At 37.5% G+C, this 10,448-nt stretch overlaps 1 protein-coding gene across 1 annotated transcript; it reads right to left on the bottom strand.

The window, feature by feature from the left end:
- Positions 1-4,444: 4,444 nt before the first annotated feature.
- LOC308503469 (ras-related protein Rap-1b-like) lies at positions 4,445-5,002 on the bottom strand (the record flags this gene model as incomplete). Its single annotated transcript, XM_081062746.1, has 1 exon — positions 4,445-5,002. One exon carries the CDS (start codon positions 5,000-5,002, stop codon positions 4,445-4,447), a length of 558 nt encoding a protein of 185 aa, XP_080918872.1.
- Positions 5,003-10,448: the final 5,446 nt, after the last annotated feature.

The raw sequence follows: 10,448 nt of genomic DNA, 5'->3' as shown, positions 1-10,448 counted from the left end.
ACAATGAGATACCACCTCACTCCAGTCAAAATGGCTATCATCAATAAATCAACAAACAACAAATGCTGGCGCGGATGTGGAGAAAAGGGAACGCTAGTGCACTGTTGGTGGGATTGCAGATTAGTGCAGCCACTATGGAAAACAGTATGGAGGTATCTCAGGAATTTGAAAATGGAACTACCCTATGATCCAGTAATTCCACTCCTAGGCATCTACCCGGAGAAATCCAAAACTCCAATTCAAAAATCTGTATGCATTCCTATGTTTATTACAGCACTTTACACAATAGCCAAGATATGGAAACAACCAAAATGCCCATTGGTAGATGACTGGATTAAGAAGCTGTGGTACATTTATACAATGGAGTATTACGCAGCCATAAAGAAGAAAGAAATCTTATCATTTGCAGCAACATGGATGGATCTAGAGAGCATTATGTTAAGTGAAATAAGTCAGAAAGAGAAAGACAAGTACCATATGATCTCACTTATATATGGAATCTAAAGAAAAGACTATGTGAATGAACTAATCAGAAACAGTTTTGGGGACACAAAGAAAAAACCGAGAGTTGTTAGATGGGTGTGGGGGGGGGGTTGGGGATAAGGGGAAAGGTGAAGGGATTTGGAAGCAGCCAGTAACCACAAGATGGCCTCAGGGTTTTTTTGAAAATTAATTTGGGGAAGGTATTCAATAATGCTGTAAAGATTTTGTTGGGTATCCGATGGACATGCGTCCTATTTGGGAGACCACCTCAGGGATACTGTGGATACCTGATCATGGCATTGTACACCAGAAGCTAAACATTAATGAATGCCAACTATAATTTTATATATATAATGTGATGGTTCGGTGTGGGGTCGGAGGGGTGGTGGATGGGGGGAGGGGGGTTCACGGTGTGAGGGATATAGATGGTGAACGTCTAAGTGTTGCCTTGTTTTGTACACCTGAAACTAATAAATAAATAAATAAATAAATAAATAAATAAATAAATAAAATCTGCTGTCCTTCCTATTCCTTCTTTTGTATTATGTTTCCAGAAAAGTCAGTTCAGTGAGACAGGAAACAGAACTATACATAGATTCAATGAACTTCTTGGCACTGGGTGTAGTGTGGGATGGCCTGCGGGGTCTCAGCTCCCGCTCCCCACATAAGAACGCAGGACATGGTGAGGCCAGAAAGGAACACCCACGGAGCCATAGGTAGGGGAGTCATACCACTATGGTCTCACTGGAGGCTGGATTCACACGACATGCAACCTGCTGTCTGCTTTGCTGCCAAGCGACCGACTCCCACTCTCCAGCGCAGCCAAGGCAGTAATATCAAGGGCTAATTGGTTAACAGGCTATAGCTGACGGCCAACCAGCCACAGCCGATGGCCATCTACTAAGCGAGCCAGCACCTTTCCACATGAGGCCGAGAGCCTGGAAACTGCTCTCTGGGGCTCTGTCACCACACTGGGCTTCTCCCACTAACCTGTTTAATTTTTAAGTTGACTGTTTTTAAGAGTATGCATTTAGTATATTACTTGGTTTTATGGGCTTCTCAAAAACTAATACCTACTTCTTTTTTTAAAATTAGTTTCAGGTGTACTAAACAACACAGTGATTAGACATTTACACACCTCACCAAGTGATAACCCCACTAAGTGTACTACCCATCTGACAATGTACATAGCTATTACAATACCATTGACTGTATTCCCTATACTTTACATCCCATGACTACATAATTTTTAAAATTATAGTTGACATTCAATATTATTTATATTAGTTTCAGGTGTACAGCACAGTGGTTAGGCATTTATATAACTTATGAAGGGAACCCCCAATGAGTCTACTACCCATCTGACACTATATATAGTTTTTACAATGTTACTGACTATATTTCCGATACTGTATTTCACATCCCTGTGACTATTTTGTACTTACCAATTTTTTTTCATGGCAATCCACACTTATTGAACTACCGATGCTAAGTTATACAAAATTGCACCACTTTAATTAAAGCTTTTAGTTTACATTTGGCCACCTCAAAGGGAGACAGGTTAGTTAGCATGTTGTTAGGTAGACAGAAAGGTCCCTGGTAAAATAAACAAAAGACAGCCATATCCTGAAACTCTAGGTTCTAAAGTAGCTCATTCACCCCAGGACAAGTAACAGGCACCTTGAGGTTAATAAGTTATCTCGTAAATCCCTTTTGACTGGACAAACAGAGCTTATCTGATAGATAGGAATGGGTTATTTTGTGAATCCCTTCAGGATGGGTAAACAGAACAAAACTAATAGACAAATTCCATTAGAAGGCGCTAGCGCCCTTCCCCAAGCAAGCAAGGGAAGATATAAAAATAAGAGCTTTTGCCTCAGTCACGGGGCACCCCAGTTGGGGACCCCCTCTCGTTCCAAGAGCTGCGACTCTTTTAATAAACTATCCTCTTTTGCAAGTCCTTGCCTCTCCCTGGTCTGTGCTTCCATTCTCCAGTTTCACAAGACACGATCCCGGCACTCACAGAAATTTCCTTCATCAAAAGTAGTTGTAACACTAGGTTGGTCAATTTAAATACTGTGGCTCCTTGTTGGACAGACACACAATCTTCACAACCAAATGTCAATGCATACAAAGCAGCAAAGCATTGTTAAATAAAACAGTGATAGTTACTGCAACTTAGGCCTTGTGACCAATTACACATGATTAAAATTACGTCCCACATTCACATCCCAGTACTTGTCCACCATTAAACATCTCAACCAAAATGTTACACATGTGAAACAATCACTAACAGGCAAAAATGCTACTACATCTGTATATTTATTGCAGATATGCATGAGCAAGCAAGAGATTCACAGTGAGAATCTACAGCTGCAGAAGCCTGAAAACGATTTACAAAAGTTGTTAAATCATTAAAAATTTGTTTGAAAATATACACTTCCTGTTGTAGACCCGACTGTACACACAACTATAAACATTGTTCCCTATGTAAAGAAAAAAGGAAACATATAAGAGATTTGAAAAGTATGGACATTTCCTTCCCAACAGCTATTAAAGGCAACGTCTTTAGTCTAAGACATTATACTGAAAGGATTATCATATTTTAAAGATCACTGTCTCCACAAGATTTTTAAAAATAAAAAAAAATAAGCTGTGTTAATCAAAGCACTTGCTTGTACAATACAATGATAATGACCTTCAATTTCTTTAAAAAAAAGTACAATAAGCTACAAATATGAAAGAAGCGAAGTTATCTGGAGTAGTCTATATAGGAGCACTTTGGAGTTTCTTTTATTATGCTAAAATAATGGTGCTTTTAGAATTTATATATATTTCTTAATTATTATTATTTTTTTATTGGAGAATACTGGGGTGTGTTTTTCCAGGACCCATCAGCTCCATGTCAAGTTGTTTTTCAATCTAGTTGTGGAGGGCTCAGCTCACTGGCCCATGTGGGAATCAAACTGGCGACTTTGGTGTTATGAGCACAGTGCTCTAACCACTGAGCAAACAGCCGCCCACCAGAGGCAGCTCAGCTCCAAGCTCAAGTCACTGTTGTTATTTTTTCAATCTAGTTGTGGAGGGTGCAACTCACTGGCCCATGTGGGAATCTAACCGGCAACCCTGTTGTTAAGAGCTCGCGCTCTAACCAACTGGGCCATCTGGCCGCCCAGGATTTACATTATTGTACTCTCCAATATAAAGTATGGGGCATATTAAAGGTGTCATGCAGGGCAGCCTGCGGGGCTCCTGCTCCCCACATTAGAACGCAGGATATGGTGAGGCCAAAAAGGAACACCCACGGAGCCATAGGTAGGGGAGTCACAGCACTATATTCTCGCTGGCAGCTGGGTTGGAGACACAGGAAGCAGGAGCCACAGAATCTGCAATCCACACTCCACCACACTCCACTGCTTGCTAGCTCAGCCACCATCTTCTTGCTAGCCCCCATTTTCTGCTAGTGTAGCCTCAGCAGTTCTAGTAGGGGCCAATGGCTCACTGGTTACAGCTGATGGCCAACTAGCCACAGCTGATGGCCATCCACTCACAGTTGATGGCCATTTACTACCTGAGCCAGCACCTTTCCACGTGAGGCCAAGAGCATGGAAACTGCACTCCTGGCTCTGTCCCCACAAAGGATAGAGTACAACATTTTCATACATGTGCAACATTGGGGGATGAAAAATGTCTCTTAGCAGTACGACTGGATTATAGCCTCTGGTTTTACCAGATGCAAACTGAAGGACTATTCCTATATAAGTAAACATCTCTGTTGTGATACTGGAAAGTGATTAGAATGTACAAACTGATGTATTAGCTTTCATTCGCCTCTCAAATGGTACCACCACAGAAAGTCCATTTAAGATTTTGGTAGATTTAACAAAGTTGGAAAGCTGGCACTGTTGAATTGGGCAACAGTTCTTCAGACGTGGCTTAGAGCTACAATGCATTTAATATATTAAAGCCACTGGCAGGATGACTTTTTGCAGGCCTTCCCAGGCACTGGAGCTTTTCTGTTAATTTGCCACATTAGATCATAAAAGATCTCATTAACATTTATTTTTGATTTTGCAGAGGATTCTAAGAATGCACAGTTGTTCCACTGCCTTCCTAGATTTTGACCTTGTACCTTTCCTACAACTCTTTCATCTTCCAAGGCACACTTATTACCAACGAGAATCACTAGAACATCATTAGTGTCTTTAACTTGAAGAATCTGTTCTCCCAAATCTCGTAACTCATTAAATGTGGGCTGTGCTGTGATGGAATAAACTAATGCGAAGCCTTGTCCATTTTTCATGTACAAATCCTTCATTGCTGTAAATTGTTCCATTCCTGCAGTATCCAAGATTTCCAGCATGCACTGTTGTGCATCTGCTTCAACTTGCTTTCTGTAAGAATCTTCTACCGTAAGATCACAGTATTTTTCAACAAAAATTCCTTCAACAAACTGTATAGTCAGAGCAGATTTTCCAGCGCCTCCTGAGCCAAGAATGACTGGCTTATCCTGATGCATGGTGCAAACTTGTCTAAAGTTAGTACTTCTCATGCTGTCACGGAGTCCCCGCAGCCATCGTTGCCCCGCACCTCACACTTTTTCCAGGTCGCTGGTCCGGGTTCCACAGCAGTCCTGCCGCTGCCGCCACCACTCTGGCTCTGTACAAACCAATTTGTACTTCCTAATCCCTTCACCTTTCTCACCCATCCCCCACCCCTCTCCTTTCTAGCAATAATCAGTTTGTTCTCTATCTATGAGTCTATTTCTATTTTGCTTCAGTTTATTCTGTTCTTTTGATTCCACATATACGTGATATCATGGTATTTGTCTTTCTCAGTCTGACTTATTTCACTTAGCATAATTTTCTCTAGGTCTATCCATGTTGTCGCAAATGGTAAGATTTTATTCATTTTTAGAGCAGAGTAATACTCCATTGTATAAAATGTACCACAATTTCTTTATCCAATGTTCTATTGATGGGCATTTCTGTAGCCATTTCTGTTGCTTCCATATCTTGGTTATTGTGAATAGCGCTGTAGTGAACATAGGGGTGCATATATCTTTTCAAATTAGTGTTTTGGATTTCTTTGGATAAATAACCAAGAGTAGAATTATTGGGTCATAGGGTAGTTCTATTTTTCTGTTTTTGAGGAACTTCCAAACTGTTTTCCATACTGGCTGCACCAATTTGCAATGCCCCCAACAGTGTACAAGTGTTCCCTTTTCTCCACATCTTCGCCAACACTTGTTTGTTGATTTATTGATGATAGCCATCCTGACAGGAGTGAGGTGGTATCTCCTTGTGGTTTTCATTTGCATTTCTCTAATGATCAAAGACGTTGAGCATCTTTTCATATGTCTATTTGCCATTTGTATGTCCTCTTTGGAGAAATGTCTCTTCAGGTCCTCTGCCCATTTTTTAATTGGATTGTTTGGTTTTTTGGAGTTGAGTCGTAGGAGTTTATATATATAATATATATCATATATATGATATTAACTCCTTATCAGACATATCATTGACAAATATCTTCTCTCATTCAGTAGGATGTCTTTTCGTTTTGCTGATGGTTTCCTTTGTTGTGAAAAAATCTTTTTAGTTTGATGCAGTCCCATTTGTTCATTTGTTCTTTTGGTTTCCTTGCTGGAGGAGCTATATTAGTAAAAATATTACTAAGGGTAATGTCTGAGAGTTTACTTCCTATATTTTCTTCTAGGAGTTTTATGGTTTTGGATCTTACATTTAAGTCTTCAATCCATTTTGAGTTTATTCTTGTAGATGGCATAAGAAATGGGTCCAGTTTCATTTTATTGCCTGTATCTGTCCAGTTTTCCCAACACCACTTATTGAATAGACATCTACTTATTTCTTTAGAAAAGAAAATGTGGGAGCTTTGGGGATAGACAGTCAAGTAATTGAGTAAAACAGAATTATTTCTATTCACAATAGCCAGAAGGTGAAAACATCCTAAGTGTCCATCAACAGATAGATGAATGGATGAACAAAGTGTAGCATATATATATACACATATATATATATATGTGTATATATATATATGTGTATATATATGCATATATATGTATATATGAGAATATTATTCAGCCATAAAAGAAATAAAGCTCTTATATATGTTACAATATAGATGACTCTTGAAAACATTATGCTAAGTGAAATAAGCCATATATAAAAAGACAAATATTACATGATATCATGTATATGAAATATCTAGAATAGGCAAATTTATAGAGACAGAAAGCAGACAGAGGTTACCAGGGACAGGGAAAGGGGCAAAGGAAAGGGAAATGGGATACTATTGCTTAATGGGTACAGTTTATTTGGGGGGTAATGAGAAAATTTTGGAAATATATAGGATGATGGTTGCACACCATTATGAATGTAATAAATGTCACTGAACTACATCCTTTAAAATGGCATTTTTTATATGTTTTACCACAATAGAATTATTTCCTTATTAATAGGAATTATAAATTTTAATTTAAAACTCACAGATCTTCAAATTTGGGGAAAGCCCACCTTCTTAAAATATAAACTAGAGGACATTAAATCTGTGACTTGATGTACTTATACTCCAGCACAAAGTCATTTCACGCTCAGACCATAGAATGCCAGTTCTTCCTGTATTAATTTACAGGCTTCACACAATCATAGTCAAAATCACAACTGGATTTTTTTTTCAAACTTGAAAAATTGTGTTTCCTGATTAAATTTTGAATTCTGAAAAAATAGTTAAATGAAGGCATTTTTAAAATAGTGTCAGAGAAATTGACTACAAAAGGACTGGTTCAATCAGAACTTCATACTATAATAAAATAAATTTTGAATGGGTTAAACAGTTAAATATTAAAATAGCCATTTTAAAATACTGAAAAAATATAACTGTTTCATTTACTTTGGGATACAGGAAGAATGTACAAATCTCAAAATTGGGTAAGAAACCACACAAGAAAAGATGGTTAGCTTTCACTCCCCCTACCTATGCGGGTGCATGAACAGACACACACACACACACACACACACACACACACAAACACACACGCACACACGCGCACACACACACACACACACACACACACACACACACTCTTTATTTCAAGACTTAAAAAGACATCAGAAACAAAATTAACTAATTGGACAAAACATTTACAAGAAATGTTTCAGACAAAGCTTTGGTATTCTTCAATACAAAAAGTTTTCATATATCAGTAAGGAGAATCAAAACCCTAATAGGAAAATGGGCAAGGATATGAACAGACAATTTATGAAGAAATATAATTGGCTGATACAAAGAAGAAAAAATACCTCATCTCATGACAATAAAAGTCACTTAAATACCAATAATTACTATTTTGATGGAAATACCAATAGGCTGGTTTAAAACTAGACAAGCTGATTGTAAAGTTCACAGAAAAATAAGCAAGAAAGAATTAGCAAGCAAAATCTGAAAAAGAAGAGTGATGGGTGGGTATGGGAGAAATTAGTCCTGTGATAATTAGGTTCTGAGGCATGAATAGCCAGACATTTAAAGTCCAGAGATAGACCTAATACAATGGGGGAATTTAAAATATGGTAATGCTACCATTTCATATAAGTGGGGGAAAGATGGATTAAGAATAAATATTGTTAGCTACTAGGTGGCTCTCTGGAAAAAAATTAAACTGGATCCTGATTTTACAGTTTACACCAAAATAAAATCTAAATGGATTAAGCATTTAAATGGGAAAAATTAAAATTGTTAGAAGAAAACAACAGTAGTTGTTTTCAGTGTTATTGCTTGCAGAATTTAGGTCCTGAAACAATGACGTGGCAGACTGAATTTTAAAAAGATGGTAGGAAAACTAGCTCCTCTTCTCTTATGATATGACCTTGAAACTTTTCTCAATGATCAGTGGGCTCTATGTACCCTCTCTTTGAATGTGAGTGGACCAGTGACTACTATTACCTATATAGCATAGCAGAACTGATTTCTCAATTTAGATTATAAATTGTCATGTATTTTCACCTTGCTCTCTGGTATGCTCACTCTTGGAATCCACCAGGCTGAAAGGAAGACCAAGCAGCCCCCACACAAAGGAACCAAAGCACCCAGCTCACAGCCCTGGCTGAGCTCCCAGCCAATAGCCAACTCCAACTTGACAGCTGTATGAGTAAGCCATCTTTAAAGGGAATGTTCCCGCCCCTGTTTGAGTCACCTCAAATGCTAAGTGAAGCAAAGAAGAACTATCTCTGTTGAGTGCTAGCCAAATGATTGTTTTTTTTAGCCACTGACTTTTGGGGTGCTTTGTTAAACAGCAATAGATAACTGGAACAAATGGGATACTTTCATTTTTACCTTCAACAACAGGAACTGAACCAGCCTCTTGTTTCTTAGACAAATAAATATTAATGTATTGAGAAACGTCATACTTATTATTTGTTTTAAAAAGTAGTTGGAATATACACTGATGATGAAATAAAGAAAGGTAATAAGGTACATAAAATGATAATTCTGCAACTTACTAAAGGATGTTCTTCACCAGATACATACAAATTGTATGCAAATAATCACAGATCAAGATCTCCAGGTTATATTTAAGTGCAAAAAGTAACATATGAAAGAAGAGAGAGAAAATGAAAATATACTTGCATTAAAAAATGACTGAAGGACCCTTAAACTAATAAAATGTTTACTTATTGGGCTTTGGTAGTGAAAGAAGTGAAAGGAACAGGAGTGGGTGCAAGAATTCTCAACATATACCTTCTAATACAGTCATGTGCCACTTAATGACTTAAATACATTCTGAGCAATGCATTGTTTAGGGATTGTGTTGTTATGCAAACATCATAGGATGTACTTACACAAACCTAGATAGTATGGCCTACTCCATACTTAGGCTATATGGTACAGCCCATTGCTCCAAGACAACAAACCTGTACATCACGATACTATACTGAATACGGTAGGCAATTGTAACACAATGGTGGGTATTTATGTATTTAAACATATCTAAACATAAACAAGGTAGAGTGAAAATACAGTGTAAAAGATAAGAAATGGTATACCTGTATGGGGCACCTACCAGGTAAAGAGTTTGCGGGACTGGGAGTTGCTCTGGGTGAATCAGTGAGTCGGTGGTGAGTGAATGTGAAGGCCTAGGACATTACAGTAATACAGCTTGTTTTATAGCAAACTTCTTTATAACTAGAAAGAGTACTCTCCAAAATAACCATAAAAAGTATACAAAAGCCAGTAAAATAGTTGTGTATTATCATTATCAAGTATTCTGTATTGCACATAATTGTATGTGTTATATTTTTATATGATGGGCCATGCAGTAGGTTTGTTTACACGAGCGTCACCACAAATACTTGAGTAATGCTTTGGGCTTTGAAGGTAGTAGGACCACAGTCCCATTAGGTGACAGGAACTGTTCAGCTCCATTATAATCTCATGGGACCACCATCAAATATTTATTTGGTCCATCATTGACCAAAACATCATTATGCAGAAAATAATTATATAGTTTTAGTTTTGAACCATGCAAATCTATTACCTAAGAAATAAAAAAATTTAAAAGCAACACGAATAAACACATTTTTCAATGGTGAACCAGTAGATCTTTGTATTTCAAAAAACAATGTTAAGATAAATATAATAAAAATTCTATCCAATTTAGTCTATCATTTATTGGGAATAAAAGCTATCTATAACTGCAATTGTGGCAGGAGCAGCTATAACGCTGGCGTCTTTTGTATTATCATTTACAGAGGGGAAAAAATACTATAATTATAAAAATAACTTCTTATTTTTAACACAAAGATTCCAAACATCAGGCCATTAAAGCAACTTGGTCTAGCTTTGGTGCTATCACACATAATTATTAAGTTGGTGCAAAAGTAATTGCAGTTTTTGCAATTATTTTTAACCTTTTAAAGCACAATTACTTTTGCACCAACCTAATAAAATGA

Source organism: Rhinolophus hipposideros, assembly GCF_964194185.1.
Source record: "Rhinolophus hipposideros genome assembly, chromosome: 10".
Taxonomy (NCBI): domain Eukaryota; kingdom Metazoa; phylum Chordata; class Mammalia; order Chiroptera; family Rhinolophidae; genus Rhinolophus; species Rhinolophus hipposideros.
Note: the sequence above shows the minus strand (reverse complement) of the source record. Positions and strands in the feature narration are given on the sequence as shown.